General features: G+C 47.6%; 1 protein-coding gene across 1 annotated transcript in view; it reads left to right on the top strand.

Annotated features, from left to right (window-relative positions):
- PRMT8 (protein arginine methyltransferase 8) overlaps window positions 1–13,423 on the top strand; it is a 97,964-nt gene that overhangs the window by 36,843 nt on the left and 47,698 nt on the right. Inside the window, exon 2 of the mRNA XM_033223187.1 lies at window positions 6,607–6,792. Coding sequence (XP_033079078.1) covers window positions 6,607–6,792 — 186 coding nt within the window. The remainder of the gene's footprint in view (window positions 1–6,606; window positions 6,793–13,423) is intronic.

The following is a 13,423-nucleotide window of genomic DNA, read 5'->3' as shown; positions in this document are numbered from 1 at the left end:
CAGGTTGAAGAGAGGTGTGGTGAGTACCTAAGGGCGACACTGGGCAGGGGGGCTGGCGCGAAGATGGGCAAGGAGAGAAGAAGGTGAAGGCGGTGGGCAAAAGAGTGGGGTGAGGCCCAGGCTGGAAGCCTCCTCCTGCCACCCCTACTGTGTCCCCTCCCACTGCGATCCTCTTTCTTCCCTCCATGGGCCCTCCAGGCCAGGCAGGTGGCTGCTGAGGACAGACGACTCAGGTTAGAAAAAGCTCTCTTGACATTTGGAGAACAGAGCAGGATCTGGCTCCTCGAGTGGAGCCGCTTGTTCTCATGAAAATCATTTTAAAGCTTGGGCTAGTGCCAGCAGGAGCCATTTATAGCCCAAAGGGCTTAGGTTCGCTTTGGCTGCCTGGTGCAGAGAGCGCTGGCTTCCCTCTGCCCTCTGCAGGCTGCCTCCTTGCTTTGGATGTCCAGCACCTTCACTCTCCTTCCTTAAAGCTTCTTTTTCCTCTCCTCCACCACCTCTTTCCTATTCTCTTGGAGGTTCCAGATCCAGATCCACCTCTGGACCTAGATTCCCCTAGGTGAGCCTAAACACATTCCTTTCCCTCTGTAGGCCTCAGTCTCTCCATCTGCACCCTGACGCCTATTGTCTGCTCTCTTTGAACTCTGTCACCTTGCAGAGGTGCCTGCCTGTGCCTACCTCCACAGAAGCGCTCTCCTCTGTCTAGTTATAGCCTGTTGACTGTCTTTCTGCCCTCGAGACTGGGCTTCCTGCCTGGGCCAGCTGTGTTACCCTTTTCTGAGCACAGGGCCTGGCTCCTGGCAGTAGCTCAGTTAAGCTTGGTTGGGCTGAACTGAGCTAACCATGGCATCAGTTTCAAGAGCACAGGTTTTGGCATAAAACAGATACTGGCTGACATCTTGGCTGTGCTGCTTGCTATCTCTGGGCCCTGGCAAATGACTGGACGTTGTGAGCTTTAGTTTCCTTATCTGTAAATGTCAGTTACTACGAGGATTTCATGAGATGGTGTCTATCTGTGAAGTGCTTGGAGCAGTGCCTGGGGTGCAGTGGGCCCTCAGTCAATGTTAGGTCTCATCACCATCATCACCATCTGCCATCTACCTGCATTTTCAAGGGATGTGGGTTAGGTCAAACATGCTCCCCCGAATCCCCACCCCTGCTTGTGGAAATCCGACCCACCCTTCAAGGACCAGCTCACAAGCTCACATGCCCCTTCGTCAGGAAGCCAGGTTCCTCCCGTCTCCAGCTCTGCTGCTTCCACAACTTTCCACCTCTGCATTTAGTGGGGCCAGGGCCTGTTCACCCTAGTAGTGTGGGTAGACTAAGACGATCACACTTTATTTATTAGGGAGAAAAACTGCTGAAGCTGCCCTGGGTAAGGCCAGTCTGGAGGTAGAACACTGTGTTGGGGGAGTCCTGATCAGCTGCTGGTGTGGAGGGTGGAAGGCAAATCACAAGTATTGACAATGGAGGGTGATTCTCAGCATATCAGGGAGGCAGGCAACATCAGGAGACCTCCAGCAAGTAGCAGGGCCCTGGGCCTGGGCCTTTGGGTGGAGGTGGGGAAACAGCAAGGAAGGGCGCTTTCTCTGCCCTGGAGCCCAAGAACCGGGCAGGACAAGGTTGGAGGCAATGGTGCAGAAACAGGTACCAGAACCGATTCCAGGGCAGAGCAGGCAGGGCCAGACCTCCAGGGTGATGTGGGCACAGTCACCCTGGAGGTGACTGGGGGCACTGGAATGTCCAGTGGGGAGGGACTTGGGCACAGGGAGCAAATTGGAGCTGAGATAGCCGCAGTCATGGGCAGACCAAGGCGCTAAGGTTGAGAGTCCAGCTGCCCATCCGAGTGTGACTCCAAATCCTTTTGCTGACTTCTCAACCTATGTGTACAAGATTGGAGTTTGCAAGTTACCTTCCCTCAGAGACTCTGCTTGCCCAGTGTGGCTTAGGGAGGAGTTGAGCCTTCTGACTTTACGGAAGAGACCACTGTCATCTCCCAAGACCCATCCCCTGTGCTCCTCAAGTCTCAAGAGCCTTCAGGTGCAGCTGAACAATCATCTGTATCTCTCGGAGATGCATCTGGATTCCTATAAGGGTTCCAATTTGCCTGCATGGGATCCATAGAATGCTCATATATCTCTTGTTTCTTTCACAGGGCTGGCACAGTGCCTCGCTGTTGTAGAAGTCAGTAGGTAGTTGTAGAATTTAAAAGCATCACCCCATGTAGCTGAATGTTCAGGGATCACAGGCCACGGCTGCTTCCCACCCACTTCCAGCCTTCAGGGAGATGGCACGCCTGTCAGTCAATGGACAGAGTGCCAGGCTGTGGACCAGGGTCTGGGCCAGTCATTTATTTGTCCCCATGACCTGTGGCTGTTGAAATGAATGCCCCCAAATCCATGCATCCTTTTGCCTCCTGCATGGCACACGGCAGACACTTCATAAGTTGGCTGTTGGGGAAAGTCTCAGGGAGCCCCATGGAAAAGAGAACCTTGAATGACAGCTTATGGGTACTGGAGACCCCTGTGACCTTGACTGTGCACAATGCCCAAGCCAGCTAGGATTTTTTGCTCTCCTTAATAGATTTAAATGGAGTCAATACTGAGGTCAGCTTCACACACAGAGCCTTCTTCAGCCCTAGTGGTAAGGTGATCTGCACAGCTTCTTGAGCAGTGTCCTCCCCGGTGGCTGAAGTTCGGAGGGCCCCAGCCAGGCTGGATGGAGGTTGACTTTGTTCCAGAGCCCTTGCTTGGACACTGGAGTACAATGCTCGGGTCACACATCCTCAGGGGAAGGGCAGCCTGGAAGTGGCGGAACAATTTGTCACAATCATATTTTTGTGTTATCAAACACTCTTCCCATAATACCTTTAGTGGCTGCATAGTATTCCATCATGTGGCTACACCACAGTTTAGTGTTTCACTTTGTGGAACATTTAAGTTGACTCCGACGTTTTGTCACTGAGGACAGCACTGTCATGAACTTCTTAACAGGTACATCGTTATGATTATGCATGATTGTCTCCTTATGATAAAGTCCAGGAAACTTGAATTGCTGGGTGAATGGGTTTGTGCTCTTTAACACTTTAAGTACATTTTACCACACTGCCTTTCTAAAAGTCTTGACCTATTTTCATTCCTGCTAGAAACGTGTGAAAGAATCAGTTTCTCTGCAGCTCTTACATATGCAGAGCTTTGGTAGTTCTGGTGGGAGAAGAGCCTATCTGGTATTTAAGAGCTGTAAGTTTTTAATTTTAATTTGTATTTACCTGATTTCGAGTGAGGTGAAACATTGTTCCTGCACATTAACTTGCCATTTGTATTTCACATGTACTTGCCTCATGTGAACAGACTCTCAGATCCTTTCCCCAGTATTACATTGTGGGTGTTCATCTATTTTTGTATTGGCTTGTAAGAGCTCTCTACGTATGAAGGGCATTAACCTTTGTCTGCCATATATGTTAAAATGTACTTCTCGGTTTATCATTTGCCTTTTAATTTTGTTTATGTTATTTATTGTCTGGAATTGCATTAATGTCTTCTTGCTAGACATCTTTTCTTATATGACTCAATGACATTTCAAACTCTGCATATCCAAATTGAAATTCATTATTTCCCCCCACCCCAACCTGCTCTGCCTGCTGACTGGCTTATTTTTGTTAATGTCACCACCATTTCCCTAGTCACCCAGGCTTGAAATGTTGAAGTCATCTTTGATTCCAGCTCCTCTCTCTTCCCCTACATTTTGTCAGTTGCCAAAGCCTGTAAAGTCTATTTCTGCACTTTCTCTGTCAGGCAGCCCCTCGGACACCCCAGTAGTTCAGGCTCTCGTTATTTCTTGACTGGACTTTGAAAATAGCCTCCAAAGTTCATACCTTGTTTCTCCTCTGTTCCCTTATTTTCCTTGGCCCGTCCTGTGTGCTCCTACCACATTTATCTTCCTAAAGAAGAGCCCAAACACAGAAGTCGCTGGTTCCCTGGTTACAAACTGGCAATAGCTCCCCGTTGTGTTTTGTATTTAATTACAACCTCTTAGCCTGGCCATAATTTCCTTTCAACTGAATCTCTCACCATCTCAGCCAAGCTGCTCCCAAACAAACTCACTGCTCTCCCGCCTCTGTTGCTGAAGCCGTCCCTTCCTCCACCTGCCAAAAGCTGTTCAAAAAGCTCCCACCTCACCCTACCTCCTGCCATCCGAGGGCTTCCTGACGCTGCATTAAAGTGAATTCTGTTTCCTGTGAACCTCCAGAACAATTTGCTTGAACTTCTCTGGTAGAACAAACCTTATTCCAGCATCTATCAGAGACAATAAGGGTCTTAGAATCTAGAAAACAGGGTGCTAGGAGGGCAGTTCCCATACGTCTGTTTCTTCCACGGGACCTGCACGGTGCCTTGCTGTTACAGACTCTCAGTAGGCAGTTGTGGAATTAAAAGCATCACCCCATGTAGCTGAATATTCAGGGATCACAGGCCACGGCTGCTTCCCACCCACCCAGCCTCCTGGGAGTCTTAGCCTGTGGAGTCTCAGGAAGCACATGGAAAAGGGAGCCTTGGAACCAGAGTGGAGTGACAGCTAAGGGGTGCAGGAGGCCTCTGTGACCTTGACCGTGCACAATGCCCAGACCAGCTAGGACTTTTTCCTCTCCTTCACATATTTAAATGGAGTCAATATTGGGGTCAGCTTCACGCACAGAGCCTTCGTCGGCTTTAGAGGTGATTCTGCAGCCTGCACAGGAGTGTGCAATTGACACAGTCTATTTTTAGCCACTCAGAGACCGTGACCAACATCCCAAGCTGAGGGTGGGCACACCTGCTGCATTCTAATGAGGCAGCCCCACTCGCCTCTGCCAGCCCGCCCGGGATCTCACCGACCTGAAATCTGATGTTGCTAAACTGGGAAGTGTGTTTATTTCCCAAGGGCGGTAGCCTAGATACACTGGGAAAATGGGACCATCCCACTCCCCCCAGCTCACCCCCCTGCAGCCCTGGACACAGGACAGTCTGGGGGCTGTGCTGAATGATTCCACGGAGGGGATGAAATCACTTGACTTTCTTGATCTCGCTGTGTCCTAGGATCGCCCTGTTTCCCTTGCTAGAAAGGAGACAGTAAGTCTGAGCTGACCCAGCTCACAGACAAGAAAATCGAGACATAGAATAAGGACATGATTTATGTAATAATAATAAGCAGTTACTACGTTCCAGCCTGTTCTAAAGTCTTTCCATATATTAACTCCTCCAAACTTGTGGACACATTTTCCAGGTAGGTTTTATTATGATTTGCATTCTCTAGAGGAGGAAAAGCTGAGGCACAGTGATGACAAATGGTTGCCCAAGGCCACACAGCCAACAAGTGCTGGGTTTCAGAGTCAGGCAGTGGCTCCACGGTTTGTACTTTCAGCCACTTTGCTATCTGCCTCCTAGTACCTATTTTCAATGTTACTAGAGCCAGGATAGGACCCAGGAGCCCAGATTCCCAGTCCTAGAGGACTGACTACTAGATAATACTCCTTTTTTGATCTTTCAATTCTGCGTAGCTTTGAGGCCTTCACTGTGCCTTGCACATCTGGGTCTTCTGCACTCCAGGCAGAGGAGGTCTCCTGGCATAACTGCTTCTGTTGCAGCGTTTGAGCTTCTGGGCTCCAATTGCTGTCTCTGGGCTCCAGAAGCTCTGTGGATCCCCATCTCCTTCTCCCTGCTCCCCCTAGCCTGTGGAGGACCAGGGAGCCGACAGTGATGGGCAGCAGCAGTGGGTGGCGGAGCTGGGCTGGGCCTCAGGATTGGGGCACCCAGAAATAGCAATAATTGGTCATGTGGAGGCCATCAGTGTGGGTATCCACAGTGCTGAATTCAGGGTAGAACTGTGAATCAGAAACTAGGGGGCAAGACAACAGGTAGGAGACATCAGAACCTAAGACATCTGCATTTTGGGAGCCATCTCCTCTTGTAGCTTGATGCTGCCTGCTGAGTGAGGAGAAGCCCATGGGTTCACATTCCTGAGGATGCAGGTGGGACTTCGTTTCCTCTAACAAACTCTTCCTGTATGCCTGGCTCTTTTCTAAGCACTTTGAAATACAAACTTGTCTAATCCTCAGGACAACCCTAGGAGGCAGGGACTATTTTATTCCCATTTTAGAGACAAGGAAACTGAGGCACTGAGCAGTGCATAAGTTTGCCTAAAGTTGTATAGCTAGGAAATGGCAGAGCTGGGATTCAGCTCTGGGATCTACACTCTCAGGCACCATGCTGTGCTACGCATTTCCCTTTATTGAATGTTTCCTATTTGCCTCCAAAGGAAAGTACTATTTTCCCCATTTCACAGATACAGAAACTGAGGCCTGCGTTTGCTCAGGTCAAGAAGCTCATAAGAGCTGAAAGTGGGTGAAATCTGGATCTGCGTGGCTCCTCAGTGGCCTGCCAGCTCTGGGCAGATCACAGCCGTGAGCCCAGCAGCCGGGAGCTGGAAGGGCTCACCTGCCTGTCTTTCAGGAAGGGCTGCTGTGGCTGCTTGAGGCCGGGCTCAGGGAGGGGGAAGGAAAGAGGACCACAAGCCCCAAGGGCAGGACCTCATTGTCTCTCCTAACACCAGACCCCCTTCTTTTCCCCTCAGGTGAACAGCCCCCCCTCCCAGCCCCCTCAGCCCGTCGTCCCTGCTAAGCCAGTGCAATGCGTCCATCATGTGTCCACTCAACCCAGTTGCCCGGGACGGGGCAAGATGTCCAAGCTGCTGAACCCGGAGGAGATGACCTCGAGAGATTACTACTTCGACTCCTATGCCCACTTTGGGATCCACGAGGTAAAGTGTCCCGAGTGGGTGGCTAATGGGGCGAGTTTGACTTTGCTGTTTCGTTGTTTTCAGAGGCAGCGTAGTGCGTTCAACTCCTTACCATGGTAAAGTGAGTGCTCCCAGTGTCCCTGAGTCCTCTGACCCTTTCTCCAATCCGGGGGAGGCCGGGCCAGGCCTGGAGCAGGGGAGCAGGCGAAAGTGTGTGTCTGGATGCTCCACGGCCAGAGACAGCACATGAGGTGCTTACGGTCCGTTTGTTTTACATTCCAGCTCCCGTGTCTCTCCCCAGCCATAAACCCAGCTCATCCAGTGTGGGCTGGATAGTGCTGGTCTTTGGACCAGGAGCTCAAATGCTTGCAGTCAGAGTCCTGAGGCAGCAAGGACCTTTCAGAGGTCATGATGTGCATTCTTTAGACCAATGAGCACCTCCGGAGGAAGAGCTGCAAGAATCTTTCTTGGGATCTTGGCCCAGGTCTGACACCCTGATTGATTGTCTGGAAATTCTTATGTCTAAATGCCTGTCTTATACCGTAGCAGGGAAGACTAATGTTGCCTATGGAACAGAACAGAGCCTCCTAAGAAGAGGCGTCCTGTCTACAGTGGGGGCCTAATGGTGCCCCTACTGTATATCTTTCATTATAATCTCCAGCACTCTCTCCAGCCACCCCAAATAAATAAGTAGCATTTACTGAGTGCTTGCTAAGTGCCAGGCACAGTTCTAAGCACATTATACATATCATTTCATGTAAACTCTATGAAGAAAATATGTCCCTGATCCTCTTACAGTGTAAAAAAAACATTGAAAAAGGAATAGAAGTTTGCCTGCCATGCAACTCTGTTTTCAAAACAAGTCTTGAAGATCTTCCTTCCACGTACGCGCTGCTGTAATCTCTTCCTATGTGGAAGTGATGGCCCTGCCATTGCCGGAAGGGTGTTTAGTAATAATAGCCAGCTCTTTGGCTTGCTTGTTTCGTTTTAGCGCTTACTACACGCTGGTGTTGTTCCAAGCATTTTATATTATCGGTTCATTTATTCTTCAGGTCAACCCTGTGAGGTTGCTGTTATTGCGTGTCCCCATTCTCCAGATGATTTAGGCCCTTAAGAATCAAATCAACCCTCATTCATCCCTGTTGTTGTTTTTTTTCTTTTCTTTTCTTTCTTTTTTTTTTTTTTTGTGAAAGGCCACAGGCTAGTAGATGGTTGAGCTAGCATTCAAACCTTCACCAATTGTTCCTAACCATCATGCCACACAGCCTTTAAAACAAATTTCCTTTCTTTCCATCTGGAAACCGTAAAAATTCAATTGCCGTATTTGTTCCTGCTGGTTTTTCTGCAGCCCCACATGGAGGTAGAGGGTGGAAGGAGGCCCCTCAGTTACTTCTAGACTCAGGGGCTCAGCCTCATTTAATCCAGGGAGGCTCAAGATTTGGGTCCCTGAGAACTGCTCACTATGTAAAACCCTTAAGCCTGGGCCTGCACGGGAGGAGGACTGGGGCCTGTGTTCAGTCCAGAAGGTCCTGGCCTAGGAGGGCCTGGGCAGCTGAGCCTGCAGCTCTTGGGAGATAAAATGCCATCTCAGGGCCGGTGGGTGAACTCTTATACCTTCCTTGACCCTGCTTTCCACTGGGGTAGGGATTCCCGGAGCCCTGTCCTTGGCCTGTGAGAGGCTCTGGGGGGCAAAAGAGACTCTGCGAATGCCCCTTCCTCAAGACCTTGTCCCTACCTGTTCTCCATGTGACAAGTTCTAACAAACCTGTGGCTCTGGGTACCCATTTCAGGACAGATTCTGGGGACAAGAGAGCAGTTGAGGGACCCCAAAATGCCTCCTCTTGGGCCTGCCCAAAACTCTCCCATTAGAAACCAAACAACCATGAGGTGCACCTCAAGCCAGGTCTGCAAGCTCCCCTCCCCACTTGGAGCCTCCATGATCAGCTTCTTGGACACCTCCCTCTGAGTTGCTAGGTTCCTGCTGAGCCACGCCTTTGGCATTTAGAGTGTGCTCCACTAGGCTATTACTGATCTCGATAATTCCTTTGGGACTTGGCGTCCCCAGCCTGTTACCTACAGCTTGGCACATTGTCTGGATAGCAAAGGCTTGTTGACATGTGTGCTAATCCAGCTAGTTCAGGCGATGCCCGGTCAGCACTATGACCCAGCACCCAGGGGAGAGGACACCAAGTTTCACCAAATAAATACTAGGCCAGGTTCCCTCAATGGTGTGTACTGATGGAAAAGTCAAGCTTGTGCATACATGTATATAAACATAGAGCAAGTTGAGCAGGGGACTTAGAGTAAAAGATCTGTGAGTCATAGATCACATTCCTGTCCTGGGAGAGTGCTTAGCAGCCTTCTCTTCGGGAAATACTTCAGGACATGTAGCTTAAATCCCTCCTGCCGCTGCTATAGACCATCTCATAGGTCTTTTAATGCAGGAACAGCTAGGCAACCTTCCTTCCCCGCCGAGGTCTCCTTTTACCCTGTTTTCAGTTTCCCAGATCATCTGCATGAAGGGAGGTGGGGGGCACGTGGAAGAACTTTGAACACTGTTCTTTGCAGAGAGAAGGCCTGCCCAGTTCTTGTTATCAAGCACCAGGGATCTCTGTTCCATGCCAGACGGATGGTGGTGATGCCCTTGCCTCCTTGGTCTGGGCAAGACCCATATTTCTCCGTCCATCTGGAGCCACGCTGGTCATTTGGCAGTCTTCTCCCCATCATTAACAAGACGCTCACACAGTGGGGAGCAGCACCACTGGCCTGCTGATTAATAGCCATCAGTGAGTGTTGAGGAAACACGGTGCGGATGGATTGGGTTTGATTAGTCTGTAAATACAAACAAGAAGTGCTGAGTACAGGGGACTGTTGGGGCTGGAGAGACAGCAGGGGGTGACTCTGGACATTTCTGTTCTCATCCCATGGCTCCATTCATGGCTCCAACATGTTCCCAGCCTCCAGAGGGCAGGGGCCAGCGAGAGGAAGACCCTGGCCTTCCAATTTAGGCCTCTCTGAGAAGAATGGAATCTTGAACAGGAGGTGAAGTGGAAGATGAGTGCTTCCTGAGGCCACCACCTAGAGAGGAGGTGGTAGGCTCCATGAATCCCCAGATCCCAGTTCTGAAATCTCAGCCTCTCTAACAGTCGGCGCTGGGCTTGGTGCCTCAGCCACGAGAAGAACTTGCCAATGCGGCTGTCCCTGCAGCACCCTGAGCTCTGGGTGCCAGTCCCACTCTCTGCCAGCTCCCTTCCTTTGATGCTCTTGCTGCAGGTTCTGTTGAATCAGACTCTTCCGGGCCTCATTTCCCAATAATTCGTCAAGGGGCCATCGTGTATTCAATAGGCAGGAAAGCTGGGACACACAGGAATCCACAGCTAGAGGCTGGGAACTGTCTGCAACAGGGTGGCATGTTCCTGTCTGAAGTGTCTTGGGAGTTCTTGGGGTTATTCTCCCAGGAAGGGGAGAGAGGACCTCTTCTTTTGGCAAGTCAGGTAGGGGAAGCCTTGCTAAGTCACAACTTCTGTTCTCCCAGAACTTGTACCTTCTAACCTAACTCCTGGGGTCTGGGGCCTTCAGGAAAGGAGAATTGGCCAAAAAAGCGGCCTTCCCATTAGCAAACATAGGCTCTGTTAGGTTTTGAAGGGAAGGCAAGGGTTAAAGAAACATACACCCACGGAAAGAGTGCAGTTCGACAGCAAATACAGGCTTTGTGTACAGCCTAAAATCTACAGAACTGGGGAACTGGCCTAATGTCAGAGCTCCCCGCTGCTTACAGGCTGGGGGTACTTACAGGTATGGGTGGGGGGGTCTGGGCAGTATGGCTGTCTGCTTGGCAGGATATTAAAGTGTTCCTGTGATGAGGCGGTCCGGGCCCTTGTTCTGGCAGAATGTCGTCGTCGTGTTCCTTGGACCTTTGTCCAGCAAGCTATGATAGGGATGTTTCTTTAGTTGGGCCTTTGTCTGCTTTGCAGTCAAGTGGTTAGGCAGGATGTCTCCTGTGGCCCGAACCCCGTGACATGTTTCACTTTGACCAAGGTCTGCAAAAGAGCTGGGAGCTTACAAAATGGTGCAGTTTGGACGAACAGGTACTCAGCCAATCTACTTCCATCCACTAAAGGCAGTTCAGACTTTTAATTGTGGTTGTGATGGAAACATCTCTGCAGCCTTTGTCGTTATTTTGCCTCCATTCCCTGCTCACTTCAGCTATTTCCTTGCATGGATGAAGAAAAGGGTTGTAGTTATCACAAAGAGCCAGAGCTAGCATTTTTGTGAAACTTACTACATTTGTGTAATCATCATAACAAACCCTAGGAAGCAGGTGATGTTATTACCAGTTTCCAGATGAGGGAACTGAGGCACAGACAGCTGAAAGCTGGTCTGGGTCAGAGAGCTCACAAACAGTGGAGGTGTGATCTGAATGCAGGAATCTGGGACTTGAATGCTCTAGAGTCTGTGTGTTTAACCACTGTGCTGCATGGTTTTCTGGCTTACTGAGCACCTGTTATGTGCCATGCCCCATGCCTGGTTCTGGATATACCATCTGTCTTGTTGTCTTTGGTCCGAGATCTCCTAAAGGGAAAGGCTTCAGCTCACCTTCAAAGTATTTAAAGCCAGAACTGAACTCAATCCAGCCAAACCCTCACCTTATTCAACTTCTAATAAGATCAAAGATATCAGCCCCGGGGAAGCACAGGAAGTGATGGCTGGGCTTCAGAATGGTTCTTGCCTCCTTTTCACCTTCCGTATCTCACCTGAATCTCCTCTGTGACGCCCTAACTGGAAACATAAGAGAAAGCGAATTTGGGAAATGTGGCAACACCTGGCTAAGGTGACACGTTACAAACCCTCCCAACGTGGTACACAGAAACGCCAGAAAACATGAAGCCAAACCTACAGAGCTACAGGAAGAAAAAGGCAAATCCCCAGTCATAGTTAAATATTTTTAACGCTTCTCTCTTGGTAAGTGATCACACAAATGCACACACACACACACAAAACCAGTAAGAACGTAGAAAATTTGAATAATGCAATCAAACAACATGAGCTAATTGACATTTTTAGAACATTTCATCCCCAAACTACAGAAGACATGTTCTTTTCAAGTGCACGTGGGAACATTCACTAGATAGATGCTCTGCTGGGTCACAAAACAAAGATTAAATCATGCAGAGTATGTTTTTTGATCACAATGATTTGAATTAGAAACTGAAAACAATCAACTATCCAGAAAATCTCCAAATAACTGGAAAGTAGGCAGCACTCTGCTAAATAGCCCATGGGTCAGAGAAGAGGTCACAGAAGGAAAGAGAAACTATCCCAAACGAAATGATAGTGAAAATACAACATATTAAAATTTGGGGGTGGAAATTCAAGCAATATTTAGAGGGTAAATTATAGCTTCAAATGCTTATGGGAAAAAAAGGTATAAAATCAATGATCAAAGCTTCTACCTTATGAAGCTAGAGAAAGAACAAATCAAACTCAAGTAAGTTGAAGAAAGGAAATAATTAAGATGAAAGCAGAAGTCAATGAAATAGAAACCAAACAGTGGAGAAAACCAACAAAGCCAAAAGTTGCCTTTTGAAAAGGCTGATTAAATTGATAATATCTAGCTAGACTAATCAAGAAAAAAAGAGAAAACACAAATTATAATACCATAAATGGAAGCAAGGACCTCATGACGATCATGCTGATACTCAACAGGCAATGGGAGAATATTATGACAATGTCATGCTGATAAATTTGACATTTTACATAAAATGGATACATGCCTTGAAAAAATACCTTGTCAAAACTGACATAAAATGCATTGAAAACTAAAATAGCCCTTTACTAATTAGGGAAATTGAATTCATATAAAACTTCCTATAAGAGAACTCCAGGCATATATGGTTTTACTGGTGAATTATAGTGAACATTTAAAGAAGAAATATACTTAACACAAACTTTTGCAGAAATTATATGAGCAGAGAACACTTCCTAACTTATGTGATGAGCTCAGTATAACTTTGATTATGAAAGAAAAGGTAAGACAAAGTTACAGATCAATGTTTCTCATAATTATGAATATGCAACAAAATATTAGCAAAAAATAACCCAGCAATATTTTAAAAGGATAATACATCATGACAAACTGTTCATTTAACATTAAAAACTGATCTGTGAAGTTCACCCCGTTAACAAAATAATGTCATATACCATCTAAATAATGAAAAAGCATGTGACAAAATTAAATACCAATTCATGATAAAATCTCTCACCAAGTTAAAAATAGAAGGGAACTTCTTCAGTCTGATAAAAGACATTTATAGAAAGTCTAAATTATACTTAATGGATATATTATTGGAACAAAGGAAGGATGTCTGTCCTCTGTAATCCTATTCAACATTTTACTGGCAGTCTTTGCCAGGGCAATAAAGCAAGAGGAAAGAACCAAAAAATAAAAGGCATACAGATAGGAAAAAAGAAGTGAAATTGTCTTTATTCACAAGTGACAAGATTTTTACATAGAAAAATAAAGAAATCTCAAAAAAGAAAACCCTACTGGAATTAATATGTGAAGGGAGCAAGGCTGCAAAATACAAGGTCATGTATACACCAACCCATTGCAAAACAAAAATTTTTAAACACCATATACAGTATCACAAAA

This window comes from Trachypithecus francoisi, unplaced genomic scaffold (genome assembly GCF_009764315.1).
Source record: "Trachypithecus francoisi isolate TF-2019V2 unplaced genomic scaffold, Tfra_2.0 Lachesis_group11, whole genome shotgun sequence".
Lineage (NCBI taxonomy): Eukaryota > Metazoa > Chordata > Mammalia > Primates > Cercopithecidae > Trachypithecus > Trachypithecus francoisi.
The sequence above is the reverse complement of the archived record's forward strand: the minus strand, read 5'-3'. Positions and strand labels throughout refer to the sequence as shown.